Genomic DNA, 17,247 nt, shown 5'->3' on the forward strand with positions numbered 1-17,247 from the left:
GATGGATGGGCAGACAGACAGATAGATAGACAGGCAGACAGACAGATAGATAGATAGATAGATACTTTTACTCCACTACACCTCAAAGCAAATATCTCTACATTTTAACCGACCGCATTTCAAATACAAAATCAGAATTAATACTCATTTATTTGGACATTGTAGACGGTGTAATAAGTGAGTAAAATTAAATAACATAAATCATTACACAAGGATGAGTTGGTTGTACCATGCCCCCATTATTATACACATGTATTCATCCTGTACAAAATATCGCATCCATACTTATGTTTGTGCCACTGACACTTATTGCATATTATAATCTGTACAGTATATTAGTATTTTTTGTTTTAATTGTTGTTGTTTTTTAGACTGTTGAGCTAATTTTCAATACAACAATGTACCAACCCATACCCAGAGCAATGACTTCAATATGACAATCACACGCTTTAAAACAAACAAAATTATCCCAAACACTACTATTATCCCAAACACTACCTCACACTATTCACATTCACATGCCACTTTAATTCACATGCCACTTTAAATGCACATATCTGTATATACATAGCCATATTCCTTCAACCTATTCCATTTTATTTCAATTTATTTTTTATTGTATTTTATTCTATATATTTTTTATCTTATTCTATAAGTATTCCACTTACTGTATTACGTTTTAGGAGTCAGTTAGTCGGTCTATTAGAAAGGAATTTTCTACTTTTTATTTTATTTTATTTTTGTACTTTTTCCTAGGACTTCTTGTGTGCTATCACCGGGTGCGTTGCATTACATTTCACTGCATATATGTATGGAAGTATGTATATGTATGTGACAAATAAAAATCTTGAATCTTGAATCTTGAAAACAAAGACTCCACAGGGAGGCGGTGGTGCCCAAACACAACGCGAGCGTCGTTCTGCCAAAGCCTCGAAGAAGGAGACGTCGACGCCCATTTTGCCCGAGCAGCTGTCGAGAGGAGCTGTGCAGAAAAAGGAAAAAAAAAAACCAAAAAAAAAAAACGACAGCAGTGGATAAATACTTGCAATGGACGGGTAAAAAAAACCAAAACAAACGAACAAACGACACTTATATCACACGAGATGCGTTGAGAATAATATGCGACGGTGACGTAATTGCACACGTTTTCGTCGTAGTTTCTCATGGATGCTCGCTCGCTAGCACTGTTAGCATTAGCAGCAGTCGCGTTCGTCCTCTCAACGTTTCACAACACCCCGCCCGGCGCGTAGCGGGGTCGGGTCGTGCATTAAAATCCGGATTTAATCCACGATTGGGTCACAGAAGTGCACACGCTTCACTCGATACTTGACGCGGGCGTTTGCAGCTAGCTAAATGTAGCTGAGCCGGCTAACCGTCTGTCAACGCCTTTGTTAGTGCCGCGCTCGGGTCCCACTCGAGAGCTGGGAAATACGATTGTCCGACGTGGCGTCCCGTATGAGACCTCATCACATTTCATATAAGTAATGAAAAGACGTCATAACGGAGCACCAATCGGAGTAATAATTTAAGCCCAACCGTATGAATCGAGACCGTTCGTTTGGGATCACGAGACGACTGTAATGGCCTTCTATTCACGTGAGCGTCAACACTCAGGCAGGAAAGTGTTTTGTTTAACGTCGTACGGATGTTTTCTCGATACTAAAACCTTATTTCAGGTTGGTAGCTGAGCACAGCGGGTCATTTCTGCGAGCAATTTTGTCACGTCCTTCGTTGACCGATTTAATTTGGAATTCGTTCCGCAAACCATTGGTTATAGTGGGACCCTGTTCCCTATGGAGGACACGAATGTCGTCTCCGTGCCATAAATTATTAACGCCAGGAGATAATCCATCCCACGTTCTTCATTTTGTGTAAAAAATACATGGGTAAATCTCTTTAAAACTGTGATTATGAACAGTTCGCTTGTTCACATTCTCTCCATCTAATTAAATGTCCCCGTCTCTCTCGGCAGTGATGTTGCGGTTGGTGTGAAGGTAAGTCGTCGTCTTGTCGAAACCGTTTAAGGCCAGGAGACTGGCTGCTACAACCATGAAGGTGTGTTTTCACTAATAATGCTTAAGTCAGAAGAATGAATGCCGGTATTAAATGCGCCGTCTTTTTTTTTTTTTTTTCCATCAGAGAGGCTCCGATGAGCTCAACATGTACAGTAGCAGCTCCAACTCTATTTCTGGTGAGTTAAATCCAATTTCAAGTTCAACTGTGATGTTAACATTTAGACGTTTAACCATTTGTGAATCCTTCCTTATTGTGTGTCATGTATTATACGTGTGTTATATACCGTGTCCTCCTGTGTTATGGTTTTCTCATTTTATTTATATATATATATATATATATATATATATATATATACATATACATATACATATGCTTCTCTCATTTCTATATAATATATACGCACACACACACACACACACACAATTGTTGCTCTATGCTGCAACAATTGAAAGATTTGGGAGACGATCATGCTCACTTGATTTGTAGACAAGATGCGGAGTTGTTTGATATGAAATTATGAACGTTTGTGGATGGTTCAGAAGTAAATGTCATGCATGTTTGTTTTTTGTTTTGTGTAGCAAACGGTAGCGACAGCAAGAAACAGCGCCTGGAAGAGTCTCCTCCCTCCAGAGTTCTGCACATCCGCAAGCTTCCCAACGAGGTCTCCGAGACGGAGGTCATCGCTCTCGGCTTGCCCTTTGGAAAGGTCACCAACATCCTGATGCTTAAAGGAAAGAACCAGGTACGTGGTGGAAATGTGCTTCAATGAGTAGTTCAAGGGAATAACAGCTATTTTATTTCTTCATATATTTTTTTCTAAAGTTCAGAATTGTATTCAATTTTTTTATGTGATCTTATCAAAATTGTGTAAATCACTATCAGAAAAAGGATGTAGTGTATTATTTCTCTGCTGGTATAGAAAACTCCACCTTAGATCAGGACAGCGGATTGCGTAATGGAGCACGATATGTAGGGTATCCAAACACCAAAAAAAAAGCCGGTTTATTTTCGCTGTATTTATTTTGAGGAGCACGGCACCCAGACGGCAGTTGAGGTAAATTAAAGCCCCCGTCACTATTTGAGGAAATACTGTCAATAAATTACATTTAGTATGAGATTGCAATTTTTTAAATTTTATTGTTTTCATCTTTATTTACAGCAAAGCCACTGCCAACTCCTCTCTCCGGTGGTTCTAACGTCTTTTTAAGTGTAGCTCCACCTTAACTCACAGGTTGGAGACAACACACTGTTAAAATTAGTTAAAATTAAGATATGTTTGACAGGCCTTTCTGGAGCTGGGGACGGAGGAGGCCGCCATTACCATGGTGAACTACTACACAGCGGTGACGCCTCAGGTATACAGTGGAGCTCATAACTTGTGCGCAATTGGCATCATATATTAAATATCATATCAATAGTCATTAACAGCATTGAACATTGAAGAAAAAGATTTACTGAAGTATTGTTTTGATTTTGGACTAGTATTTCATCAGGACACTTAAGGTCCCGAATCAATGTTTAAATGATATTTGTTTACTTGTGAGTCATAAATGTCGTAATATATTTTAATTAATGGACTACTTTCTGCTTGAATTGTGATGTGCATTATCTTGAGAAGTATTACTCACGATTCGTGCATTGTCTTTGGAGGGAAGCTCTGTTTCCATGGTCAAATGGTTTCTGAAAAAAATGTAATACATTACATTTTTAATATCAAATCCTGATACTTACTGAATGAGCAGAGTTGTAGAATCTCAAAAGGGGTTTGCATCCCATAGTTGGCTAAAAATGTAAGTCCTGGTTGATTCCCATCTGGAATTTGACTGTCCCTCCCTGCAGGTTAGAAACACTCCGGTCTTCATCCAGTATTCCAACCACAAGGAGCTGAAGACGGACTCTGCTCTCAACCAGGTGAGCACACAGACAGCAGTTGAAACCTTAACGTTGGAAGACACACTGTAAAGAGGCTCATTAAGAACTCCAAATGCATCACTCACCATTTCTCTCTCTCTCTCTCTCTCTCTCTCTCTCTCTCTCTCTCTCTCTCTCTCTCTCTCTCTCTCTCTCTCTCTCTCTCTCTCTCTCTCTCTCTCTCTCTCTCTCTCTCTCTCTCTCTCTCTCTCTGGAAATAAAGTCTTAATAAATATGTTAATAATAAATATATACCTGTTTGACATAAAGTACCGGATTTCTTATGGGGATGTTCTACTAAAATACCTTCCCTGAGCCTGCTGTCAGACAGACAGACATGATAAGATGTGTTATTTGTTCGCCAGCGAGCCCAGGCGGTGCTGCAGGCCGTGTCTGCGGTCCAGGACGGAAGCTCTCCGTCCTCTGACACAGGGGTTCTGGACCTGGCTCCGCCCCCCAGCCCTGTGCTGCGCATCATCATCGACAACATGTTCTACCCTGTCACGCTGGACGTCCTGCAGCAGGTAAACGCCTCCCACCAATCAGAAGAGAAGTGCACGTGGAATTAAAAGGGACTCACTGAAAGACCAACTAAAATGAATTCAGAAGTTTAAACTGTTTGTGTGTGTGTGTGTGTTAGTTATAGATGGATAAGACCTTTAATAAAAAAAAAAAAAAATTATATCTTACAGATCTTCAGTAAGTTTGGGACGGTGATGAAGATTATAACCTTCACTAAGAACAACCAGTTTCAAGCTCTGCTGCAGTTCAGCGACCCTGTCAATGCTCAACAGGCTAAACTGGTGAGTTATTCCACTATTCTTTTTTTTTAACCGTTATTCCAGCAACAAATCCACAAAGCAGTTTTTCCTGAAACATTTAATCTGTCCCGCTCTTCCGCTCAGTCTCTGGACGGGCAGAACATCTATAACTCGTGCTGCACTCTGAGGATAGACTTCAGCAAGTTGGTCAGCCTCAACGTCAAATACAACAACGACAAGAGCCGGGATTACACCCGGCCTGACCTGCCAGCCGGGGACGGGGATTCCACCAGCAAGGACCACTCCTCTCTGCTGGGTAAATGCACCGTGTGTCTGGCCGGTTCTCAAACACTCCCTCCATTCTCCTTCTCCCCTCTGGGGCAGAGAGCGTCGCCAGTGATTTACAGTAGTGTCGGAAGGAGCCGATTCGACTGTAGTATAGAGCTTTTTAGCTTTTTATCCTGTTTATTTATTTTTTTATCCACAGTCATACCTTTTACCCTGTCGTTCTCTCATTCATTCTGTCTTTGCTCTTCTCTCTATCCCTCTCTCCTCCACTGGGTCACTAAGCTGCATGCAGGTGGAATAGAAACGATTTTATATATATATATACATACACACACACATACACACGCACACTACACATCTTCTCATGAATATCAAGTACGTACCATAATACACAGGATCTGAATCTCTGCTATGTTTTCGGGGGCGACACAGAAAACGAGTCAGATAAAAATAAATAAACGTGCCACACACTCTTCTATCACGATACATCTTCACTTTAAGGACTGTTCTATACCACACCCCCCAAGACACTCAACAATGATGTCAGTTTATCGCCCTGGTTGGGTGAAGGATTCAGGATCAGTTTCTCATGGCGGGTAGGGGGGGGGGTGGTTCTGCCCCTTGTATTTTGGAGAACACCTGTTTGTTTACTTAATAAAAAAACAAAGATTAAATACTAAACTGTAGATATAGAAATGCTTTTATGTATCAGAATCGAATTGGTTCATAACGGGAAGCTTCTGTCAAGTCAAATGAAATGTGATTGGTTGGGGGAAAAAATGTATTGAAAGATTCTGCCCAGCATGCATATATGGCAGCAAAAATGTCCCAGCATGCAGTTCTGTCAGTAAAGATACTGTAAAATTGCATAATGGGTTTCAGTGTTTCAAGGACAGTGGTTCTCATTGGGCCCCATAATCTTTTGCGTCATAAACTTTGTAGAACGATTTGTTTGCCTTGCTTAGTTTAGGTGAGTTTTCCTTTAGTTACAGTTTACATAATTGGTGAAGGATGTATTGATAACTGTGACTAGTGGTATAATTAGAACTTTATGGGTGTTTTTGAAAGTGCTCCGTGGAGTCATACTAGACTCCTTGAATCGACTCAGTTTAGCGTCCTGTGTTTTTCGGCACTGGTTGCCGTTAGCGTTCTGTGGTGTAAACTGTAGTTGTCATGTTGTCTTATAGGTACCCCGTCCGGAGCGCTAGCTTCGTACTCTAGTGGAGGAGGTTACTCGTCTTCTCTCTCCCTCTCGCAGGGCGGAGGTATCTATCCTTTCCTTTTTTTCATGTCCACCCCGCCACCTCAGCTCTGTCTCTCCACCTCTGTCTCATGGCTGCTGTCCCGTCCTGCTGCATGCTTCAGGGCCTGCAGCCAGCTGCCATCCATTGCCTTTATTTTATTTTAAGCTATAGCTGTTTTATAAGTAAATTTTTTTTATTTATTTAAGAACAGGAAATGAGCACTGTAATAGGCTGGTCACATGGAAAAGACACTGCAGCAGATCGAATGCGATATCTGCTTTTTGTATCCTCAGGACTTTTTGGATGCAATGACCCTTTTGCATTGCTGTTAAAGGTGATGACAGTCAGCGTCTGAATGCCTAAGTCAGTCTTGAGTAAGGTTGGACAAAATAACCGAGCGGCGACCTTTCAAGAACATCAAAGTAGATGACTGGCGTGAAACCTGTCATGTGTCTGCATGTGCACGTGGCGAGACATGGACAGCCGGCAGCGCTGCTGAAATATTCCTCGCCGTCACACTTTTTTAACAGCGATGAATGCATCGTCCCAAACCGCATCCTGGTAACAATTTCAAAATAGAAGTCCTTCTGAGAAATTTGATACCAGCTGCAAGAGCTTCTAACTGAACTCAGATGAGTGGGCAGTAATGGTCAGGCTGTCACCTGGTTCTGTGTGAGCATGGCATGATGGACCTGGTCAAGCCTCCCACTGGGGATGCACCCGTACAGAACATTACCCAACACAGTATCTGTGCATCCCTGCTCTCCACTTTTCACCACAAACTGGAGGAGACTGCATTTCAGCGTTTCTTTTTGGCAAGTTTTCTGTGTTAATCTATCTATTGCATAGCTTGCATCAGAACTGTTCTGTCTTTACACGACTCCACATGGGAAAATTGTACTTATATTTAATGTAATGAACGTTGAAGTTGTTTTCCTCTGCATTACAAAGATAGCCTTTTGATCTTTGGAAACAACGCAGTAGGACAGATTTTTTTCCAAAGGATTCTGTCCTACTGCGTTAGAAAATGAACCACAATAGAATTTGTCTCGCCACAACACTGATTTTTACCCGACCCAACCCAAGCGGTAGGGAGGTGTGAGTTTTGTGGTGTAATAGTGATGCGGTGCTGAAGTGTTTAATGTTGTCCCGCATTCTCCCCCCAGGAGCCATCAGCCCTCTGAGCGCTGCGGCGGCGGCGGCTGCTGCCGCGGGGCGTGTCGCTCTGTCCGGCTCTGGAGTGTCGGGGGTGCTGCTGGCGTCCAATCTCAACGACGAGGTGTGTGTGTGTGTGTGTGTGTGTGTGTGTGTGTGTGTGTGTGTGTGTGTGTGTGTGTGTGTGTGTGTGTGTGTGTGTGTGTGTGTGTGTGTGTGTGTGTGTGTGTGCGTGCGCACCTTGGAAGTCAAACTGAAACCTGGTCGTACTGAATGTGATAGTATGCGCTATCCTTGACACATTTAACTGGCTAAAAAATTCACCATTACACCCACAACCGTAAAAATAAAAGATGAGAATCGGGTGTGTCAGAATGCAGCGAGACAGAAAGTATGGAGTTGAGCCTTCCTTTTGATGTTGAAGTTTTGGTTTTTGCAACCTAGCTGGAGGGTGTAACTATCCAGCTGCTTCCCCTGTACTGGTGGTTGTTTTCTGCGATTATCTGCTGTTAATTCCAGTTGACATACCTGGCATCACATTTCAGCTTTTTATTGCCGTGTGTGTGTGTGTGTGTGTGTGTGTGTGTGTGTGTGTGTGTGTGTGTGTGTGTGTGTGTGTGTGTGTGTGTGTGTGTGTGTGTGTGTGTGTGTGTGCCGCTCTTTGTTATTGTAACATTATCTCCTCTTTCATCTCCTATCTAAATTTGAGGACCCGTATCTATTCTGTCTGTTATTCTCAACCCTTTGTAATCATCTCCTTTCACACCTAGAGCTGTCACAATTATTACACCAACGCAATTACATGAGCTCACTGCGATCATTTTGTAAAATCATTTGACTATATCTTTCCATACAAATTTAAGGAGAATTTAAAGTCAGTGTTGGAAACTGTACTAAAGAGAATGTAAATTGGTTTCCATCAGTTGAGTTGAGGCAAATTTGCTCCGGAACCAAATTATGTGTTTTCAACGAGTGGCCTTAAGGGGGGAAGTGTATTATGTTAAGCTTATATACTCTGATAGTGGCAAAAATACAATTAAATGTAAATTGTTATTTATTTGTATTTTTTCCCAAAATTTCCATTATCGTGACAGCCCTATTCACACCTGTGCGTTTTGAATCTTCCTATCTTCTCTTGGTATCTTGTTCTCCTCGTAGTTCATTTTCATTTAGTAATGATTAGTTGTGTTAATATTTCTAGACCTGTCTGTTTTCTGTTCTTGTGTGTTTAATCTCTATCTTTCTATCAGCGCCTCTTCCTCTCTCTCTCTCTCTCTCTCTCTCTCGCTCTCTCTCTCTCTCTCTCTCATATATAATGCAAAAGGTGGTTTTCATTCCTATCTTCCCTCTTGTGGTGATGTTGTGCTACTACAGCCAAATTCCCACTAGCCCACCAGGATCTGCAGCACTTTTGGGACAATGTCATATTCATCCTCACAAAGTAACCGACTTAAACTACATACACATCACCATCTCTGGCTGAACACAGGTTATTGCAATCGCTTTTTCGGATTGGCTCAAATTAGCACCAAATGATGTCACCGGTATCTTTCGTATGGTGAATAGCATCACCTGCTACTAGATTTTTGATTACTATGTAGTTCCTTCGGAACGTCAGTTTAATTATTTAACACTGAATTTTGAATATACAAACTGACTATATCAATACTGGAAAAATTCCCAACAATTATCCCGTTGAATAATTCCTGCCTCTCGTATCGCCTTACAATGGCGATGGCTTGGGCCTGAAGCCTCGGCTGATCTGATTAGGTGTCCCCTGCATGCCCCCCCTCCCCCCATCACACTGTCTTTTCTTTGGTCCGCGGATGCTTTAAAAAAAACTTTTTTTTTTTTTACTATCTGATCGTCATCACGTTTCTCTTCCTCTGTCCATCCTTCCTGACAATCTCGTCATCGTGTGTGTGTGTGTGTGTGTGTGTGTGTGTGTGTGTGTGTGTGTGTGTGTGTGTGTGTGTGTGTGTGTGTGTGTGTGTGTGTGTGTGTGTGTGTGTGTGTGTGTGTGTGTGTCAGGAGGGAGTTTGGTCCGTGTGTGTGTGTGTCAGGAGGGAGTTTGGTCCGTGTGTGTGCGCTCATGTGTGTTTGAGAATCAAACACGGCGATCATTCAGACTCCGTTAATGTTCCACTGATGCTCTGTTTACTGACCTCTGCTTTGGTTTTGTCCTCCCCCAACCCCCCCTACACCCCCCATATACCCCCCCCCCATCCATCTCCATCTGTCGAATATTTCCATGAGACTTCTTTTAATTTATTCCCCTCCCCCTCTCCTTGGACCCAAGACACATCCTCTCTCCTGTATTTTTGTTTTGTTTTGGTTTCTCTTCATCCCTTCCCCCCCCTTCCCTTCCCTCCGTCATCTGATCGGTCTAACCTGGCTGCCCTCCCCTTTCCCCCTCTCCCTTCCACCCCATCATAATTTGCTGCCATCATCTTTGCTCCACTCACCCCCCCACCCCCCCATCATCATGGAAACCACCACCTTCTCCTCCTTCGTTGCTGGCGGTCTGATCTGTCCGTGGCTCTCTACCTCCGTCTCTCCTCTTCCTCCTCTGCTCCTCCTCTCCTGTCCTCCTCTGCTCTGCGGTGTCTCTCTCTCTAAAGATGGTCACGCCTCAAAGTCTCTTTACCCTCTTCGGTATGTTCAACTATTCTACTATTCTATCTTTTTTTATTCTCTCCAAAGACACTTTACGCTCCGCACCATGTACAACCAGTCTATGAATCTCTCTCTGTCTCTATGATGCTCTCTCTTTCATGAATATATATATATATATATTTACATCTCTCTACTATTTATCCTCTTGTGTTAAACAAAGTCCTCCTGATACCCTAGATCTCTCCTTCTGTGGTTCAGTGCAGTTGGAGTGTTTTTAGGATGGCCAGACGTCTGCAGGGTGGACTAGTTTGTTCATTCTCTCGGCAAGCCAGTGAAACTCTCGGGCAGAGAGTGAATTCGCTCTACGACTTCCCATTTAGTCCAGACTCTAATCAGTTCAGAAGTCAATAAACCAGACATTCAGTTAGACAGTAAAAGCGGACGGCTGCGTTAGGTTGGTTACCCACATCTTAGTTAGATAAACTGAGCTGCCCCTACCCCTCCACTGGAGTAGTTTTAAAACATTTTTTACAGAAAGAGGATTGGTCGCTTAGTCATGAAGTGGATTAAGTTTAGTGCAAGTCACGTGGGAAAGCGCCATCTTTCTTTCGGTCACTCTCTCCAACACTAACTTTGTTTCTTTCCATCGTTCACACTCCTCCCTCTCTCTCCGTCGGCTCCATCTCTCCTGCTCTGTCTGTCCTGCTCCTCTCCTCCTCCCGCTCCCTGTTCTTGCTCTGTCTCTCTGTCTGTGTCTCTCTCTCTCTCTCTCTCTCTCTCTCTCTCTCTCTCTCTCTCTCTCTCTCTCCTCTTTCTGCAGGTGTGTATGGTGACGTGCAGCGTGTGAAGATTCTCTTCAACAAGAAGGACAGCGCTCTCATCCAGTTGTCGGACGGCAACCAGGCTCAGCTGGGTGAGTTGTGTGTGTGTGTGTGTGTGTGTGTGTGTGTGTGTGTGTGTGTGTGTGTGTGTGTGTGTGTGTGTGTGTGTGTGTGTGTGTGTGTGTGTGTGTGTGTGTGTGTGTGTGTGTGTGTGTGTGTGTGTGTGTGTGCGCACGCGCACGCGTGTTGCTTGGAGCATCAAGTAGATGTATTTAAATAATTTAAATACAGTGTTGCAACCAACATAATTGTAGGAGTCAATAAATGAATGCTACCCTCGGTTGGTGATGGCTCATAAAGGCATCAAGGTAATGCCAACAGACAGCAACAGGCTCACTGAGCTCTCTAGCTGTGTTTCCAGCAGATTCCTGTGTCTAATCATCTTCTCCCCTCCTCTTCCTCCCTGGCAGCGATGAGCCACCTGAACGGTCAGAAAGTCTTTGGCAAAGTGATGCGTGTCACTCAGTCCAAGCACCAAACGGTGGCTCTGCCCAGAGAGGGGCTGGACGACCAGCTTCTCACTAAAGGTAAAACATTGAATGGAATATGCGCACGATCGATATGTGATTTCATAGAATTTGGTGATCACCTGAATTGATGTTTCTGTCATTTAGACTTTTCAGGCTCACCGCTGCATCGCTTTAAGAAGCCTGGATCCAAGAACTTTCAGAACATCTTCCCTCCATCAGCAACACTACATCTTTCTAATATACCGTAAGTAAGATTGCATTACAGAACAGTCATTTTTTATATTGTAATATGGAATTATATCTGGAGAATTGTATTTCAATTGATATTGATCAGCTTTTGAAGACGCCGCAGCATCTGAGACTTGACATCATTTTAATATGACTGAATAGATTGTCAGAACTACTGTGTTTCGTGGTATACACCAATCAGCCACAACATTAAAAGCAATGACAGGTGAAGTGAATAACATTGCCCATCTCGTTCCAATGGCACCTGTCAAGGGGGGGGATATATTAGGCAGCAAGTGAACAGTCAGTTCTTGAAGCTGATGTGTTGGAAGTAGGGCAAGCCTAACGATCTGAGCCACTTTGACAAGGGCAGAATTGTGATGGCTAGACAACTGGATCAGCAACTCCAAAACCGCAGGTCTTGTGGGGTGTTCCCGGTATGCAGTGGTTAGTACCTACCAGAAGCAGCATATTTTCTACGACATGATATTGATGGCCCCTCAGTGTCCGATCCGATGGAGCATCTGTGGGATGTGCTGGAACAACAAGCCTGATCCATGGGGGCCCCACCTCACAACTTCCAGGACTTAAAGGATCTGCTGCTAACGTTTTAGTGCCAGGTACCACAGGACACCTTCAGGGGTCCTGTGGAGTCCATGCCTCCGCGGGTCAGAGCTGTTTTGGCGGCAAGAGGGGGAGCTACACAATATTAGTGGTTATTAGTGATGGTTTTAATGTTGGGGCTGATCGGTGTATTTACTAGTGACCTATTACCTACATCAGTATCATCTATGGCATATCGGCAGATTACAGTTTCCTGTCTTTTTCTAACTCAGGTAAAGTTCATGAAAACCATTACTTATTGCAGACCTTCAGTAAACTGATCATTTTTTAACAATTAAATGGAACCTAATTTCTTCCTTAAAATGACATCAATTTATGGTATTGAGGAATAAAGTATCCTTCACTCCTTGTTCTGATGTTATTCTTCTACCATGGTATTTCAGGGAGGGTGTCACAGAAGAGGACCTGCGAATTCTGTTCTCCAATGCTGGTGGAACTGTCAAGGCCTTCAAGTTCTTCCAGTAAGGAAAACTTTATCACTGTGCATTTTGTGTGTATATCTACAGTAAGTTGGCTTTAATGTCTTTTTAGTCCCTGTCTTTCTTTTGCCAAAAAGTCCCAGTTGGCCTGCTTATCCTGAAATAGGCGATGGTGTGACTTTTAAAGTGATTCCACCTTCTGTCAACAAATTTTGCCTTTTGGTCCAAATCCAAAGCACTTCCACACCTGAAAAGCCAGATTTTTGGGGAACTGGATGGTCCTTGTCGTGACCAAGAACGTCCAGACCTGGGGCAGTAAAAAGTCTGGATCTCTGGACGACGTTTCTATCTGCTCTGGCCTCAAAAACTTGGAAGAAAAAACACTGGTCCAAGTCTGATGTGCAAAAATGTTGTGTATCTCAGAGTCAAATTCAGCAATGAACTTTGAGTGGCTCAGTGAAACTGACTCACAAACCGATCTTTTGGACTTCCTTATATACCCAAGATTTCAGCGCCAGGACCCAATTACAGTCTTGTGGGGTGTGAACCAATCAGTCTTGCTACTGCCTTTGGGAGTGTGTCCTAAGGAACCAAATCACACATCAGTTTTCACAGTTCCCGGAATACTTGTCATATTTGACCATATATGGGCATGTTTCTGTTTCCGACTGGTGTTTTGTTCGAGCTTGTTTTTGGCAGTGTTTCTTTGTTTTAACTGAATCTGGCTGGTGTTTGGTCTAGGCCTGTTTTTGTAAGTTCTTTCTGTTATTTTATGACTTACCTTAGTTTTGGGTTTATTGCATACAAGGTTTTTTTAATACATATACCGTGAATATTGGTGGTTTAGTATAACACATAATCAGCTTCTTGTCGTGTGGGGGTTGATAATTAACCACAACGTCTAAACCTTAAACCTCCCTTCCCTCCCCCTCTCTCAGGGACCACAAGATGGCGCTTATCCAGATGTCGTCAGTGGAGGAAGCCATCCAGGGTCTGATGGATCTCCACAACTACGACATGGGAGGGAATCACCATCTGAAAGTGTCGTTTTCAAAGTCCACCATCTAACCCTCAAACCTTTTAAATGTGAATGAGAGAAGGGCCTCCTTTGTTGTTGTTTTATCTTTAAATCGTTCAATCCAAAAATCGTGCCACGATTGTGCCGTGTCCCTTAAATGGAAAGCAATGTCTGAGCGTCCAGATCTTAGTTTATCCTTGTGCTCACAAAAGGACTAGATCAGTAATTGTACTCTGAAACAGTGGCATGACAGCACAGAACGTCAACAAGGCGGTTAAACACTTCACTTGAACACCGAGTTAATAATTAGTCCAAGGTTGAACAAAAAGAAAAAAAAATTTCCAGCATCTTATGGAGAAACAGTGAGACCATTTGAAGGCAGCAACACACCTGGTTCATAGCCACTGGACAAAAGGAATCGTTTAATATTTGAACCCTTGATATGTTGCTATCATAAGCCACATTAAATCTTGGAGAAAATTGTGATTTGACAAATCTCCCAAATGTTTTAGATGATGTGTATTTGAGTGTTTGTTAACTGTTGCTATAGTTGTCGTGTGTGACGCATTTTACATGCCTTGTAGAAAATACAAACATTTCTTGTTGGGCTACATCAAGACGGTTTAAAGTGTACTGTAGCTTAAAAGTTCTACACCAAATAATTTCTCCTAAACTGTAGAGCTCGGCCGAGGTACTCCCCATCAAAACACCACCATCTACTATTGTCTAGGTACAACCTTGAGATGTTAAGTGAGAAACCTCTCGACTCTTTCCTGGGACCTAATGGTTTTAAGGATTCTCCATCGGTCCTTTAGTTTCCCCTCATCGTATCTCCTCATACCATAGTGGATCTAACACGATTACAAGTGTTGCTGTTTTTGGTCAAGTTTTAAGAGTGAAGGATGGTGTCTTCACCAAAGCCTGAGCCGGGGCTCACACTGCCCCCTGCGGGTTCAGCTGCTCATGACACCACTGGCCTCTCCGGGTCGGATCAGAGTTGTTCTGGCAGCGCTTGTATGTGGACGTTCTCCTTTCTCACGCCATAAACCCTACGTTCGTGTTGCGTGCTTACTTTGGGTTGTGAGATTCCCTTTAGTTGTTTATTTTTTTTGCCTACTCACCTCATTTACCGATTTACACACACATCAATCAACACGACTATAAATTGGTTCCGTGACTTCTCAAACACAGAGCATGCATGCTGTTGAAGTCTCATTGGATGAGGTGTGAACCTGTGGTTGTTGTATTGTGCTAATTGGTGTAGTGATAATGAGAGCTGTGTGGACCAAAGTACACGTGCCTTTTGTCTATAATGTGGTTTCACAGTCAAATGTTTTTCTTTTCTCGGCACAGGCAACTTCACTGCTGATGTGTGCGCGAAAACATTAGGGAAAAATCATAGCATCGGGCAGTTTCTCTTTGAATTTATTTCTAAATTGTTCGTTTTTTGGGGTTTTTTTGTTTACCCAGCTCCCTGAAGTTCCTCTTTCTCTGTAATGATGGGTTTTTATTTGTCAGACAGTGATGCAACAAAAGCTGACATTCTGGACTTTCGGGACGTTGTGTATTTTCAGCCGGCTTTCACTTTTGTTTTGTGCTGCGATTTGTTCCAGAGTGGTACAGATTAAAATTTGTCTTTTCTACCAGCGATTCCGAGTTTGACGGTTCCTCTCTCTTTGTGTGTATGTTTAGTCGCGCTCGTCGGTATCTGTCCTTCAATAAACTCCTCTACCACTCTGCTCACTGCGACAGCTTTCTGCTCTCCTTGATTCCTTTCTCTCTGACTCTCCGTCGTTGTTGCGTTTAAGTTGTCGTGGCTAAACAAAGCTCCAGACTTGGGGCCAGTGAGGAGAGGGGGAAAAAAAAACAACTGGCTCTCGGCTCGGTGCTCTTGTAACGTCGTCGTTAAAAGGCCGAGGCATGTGAATGATCGCAGTCGAAAAGATTCACGGCCGAGGCCTGTGAAGAAGGAAGCCTGGATCTCAGCCCGGCGCGCTTATCTTATTCTGGCCTTAAAAACTTGGGGGGGGGGGGGAGAAAATCACTGGAACAGTATCTGATGCGTACAAATTTTTATTGCGTATCGTAAATAAACAAAGAAAAAGGAAAAAAAAAAATAGGCACAACAACAAACTTTGAGTAGGCTTCGCGAAACCCAACTCATTTTCTTCCGTCTCCTCATATCTTTATAGTCGCGGCGAGGCGTTTGCTCATTTACATATCTTGACTCTTTGGGTCAGAAAACGATCCGACATCTGTTTTGTGCCGATCGGGGTCCTAATCCTTTCTTCACTTGTCCTCTGATGTCACTTTTCAGGCAACCAATCGTTGCCTCCTTAGCCGAACACCCTCCTCTCTCTTGGGAGAGGGCGTATCTGTAATTTTTCAAACCAGCTGGCTTCCAAAAAAAAACAACAAAAAAACTGGTTCTGCTGACTCTGCAGTCACAGCTTGTCCCTTAAATGACCTCAGGAGACATTTTTTAAACTTTTGTTGAAGGTTTTGGAGTCCTCCATTGGTCATACGACGTAGTAGGCTTTTGCTCCATCTGGTGGGTATAAGGTGTACTACATTTCAAAGGTTATTTTTAAAGGGATTATTATTTTTTTTTAATATATGCGTTCAATTTGAATGCGTTCAAATCGCATCGGATTTCATTTTTCGGTTTTTCATGTGGGGTAACTAATTTAACCGTAACAGGTTACTACTCAACCACAACACTGTGCTCTGCAGTGTCTTCAGTGGACAAGTTATTAGCTCCGCTTCACTACGTGGAACATAGTATTGATAACTGTTAAAAGGATACATACAGATCATTTTATGTCTGACGGGAAGAAATCAATATTGGGCACAAGGAAAAATAAATGTCTGGGGGGAAAATGAACGCGGAAGCATCGATTTTCAGCGTTTTATTCAATCTTAGGCTGCAGCCTCCTCAGCTGCCGCTAGCTGAGTCTTTGCAGCCTCCTCAGCTGCTGCTTGCTGAGACTTTAAAACCTCCTCAGCTGCTGCTAGCAAAGCATCTACAGCATCATCAGCTGCTGCTAGCTTAGCTTTTGCAGCCTCCCCAGCTGCTGCTTGCTGAGACTTTAAAACCTCCTCAGCTGCTTCTAGCAAAGCAACTACAGCATCAGCTGCTGTTGGCTTAGCTTTTGCAGCCTCCTCAGCTGCTTCTAGCAGAGCCTTTGCAGCACCCTCAACTACTGCTAGCTGAGACCTTGTGGCCCCCTCAGCTGCTGCTAGCTGAGACCTTGCAGCCTCCACAGCTGCTGTCAGCTGAGTCTTTGCAGCCTCCACAGCTGCTGTTAGCTGAGACTTTGCAGCCTCCACAGCTGCTGGAGGCTCAGCCTTTGCAGCCTCCTCAGCTGCTGCTAGCACAGCCTTTGCAGCCTCCTCAGCTGCTGCTAGCAGAGCCTTTGCAGCCTCCTCAGCTGCTGCTAGCTGAGTTTTTGCAGCCTCCTGAGCTGCTGCTAGCTGACTCTTTGCAGGCTCCTGAGCTGCTGCTAGCAGAGTCTTTGCGGCCTCCTGAGCTGCTGCTAGCCGACTCTTATCAGCCTCCTCAGCTGCTGCTAGCTGAGTCTTTGCAGCCTCCTCAGCTGCTGCTAGCTGAGTCTTT

The 17,247-nt window shown here is 43.4% G+C and overlaps 1 protein-coding gene across 2 annotated transcripts; it reads left to right on the top strand.

Annotated features, from left to right (window-relative positions):
• Window positions 1-949: 949 nt before the first annotated feature.
• LOC307238558 (polypyrimidine tract-binding protein 2-like) lies at window positions 950-15,370 on the top strand. 2 transcript variants are annotated; one of them, XM_080011595.1, is made up of 17 exons: window positions 950-1,055; window positions 1,973-1,994; window positions 2,140-2,191; window positions 2,595-2,758; window positions 3,300-3,371; window positions 3,856-3,927; window positions 4,293-4,451; window positions 4,620-4,730; window positions 4,833-5,004; window positions 6,164-6,241; window positions 7,387-7,499; window positions 9,997-10,030; window positions 10,812-10,904; window positions 11,283-11,399; window positions 11,487-11,586; window positions 12,578-12,655; window positions 13,552-15,370. In XM_080011595.1, exons 1-17 carry the CDS (start codon window positions 1,048-1,050, stop codon window positions 13,679-13,681), a joined length of 1,575 nt encoding a protein of 524 aa, XP_079867721.1. In that variant the 5' UTR covers window positions 950-1,047; the 3' UTR covers window positions 13,682-15,370. The 2 variants fall into 2 exon arrangements, with proteins under 2 accessions (XP_079867721.1, XP_079867722.1); XM_080011596.1 differs by lacking the exon at window positions 6,164-6,241.
• The last annotated feature ends 1,877 nt before the right edge of the window (window positions 15,371-17,247 follow it).

Source organism: Zeus faber, assembly GCF_960531495.2.
Source record: "Zeus faber genome assembly, chromosome: 12".
NCBI lineage: Eukaryota > Metazoa > Chordata > Actinopteri > Zeiformes > Zeidae > Zeus > Zeus faber.

Bases quoted from the DNA above. Each gene is read 5' to 3' on its own strand.
- LOC307238558 (XM_080011595.1), top strand. The intron at 7,500-9,996 runs GTGTGTGTGTGT...CTCTCTCTAAAG, and splicing joins CGTCCAATCTCAACGACGAG to ATGGTCACGCCTCAAAGTCT. The intron at 12,656-13,551 runs GTAAGGAAAACT...CCCCTCTCTCAG, and splicing joins AAGGCCTTCAAGTTCTTCCA to GGACCACAAGATGGCGCTTA.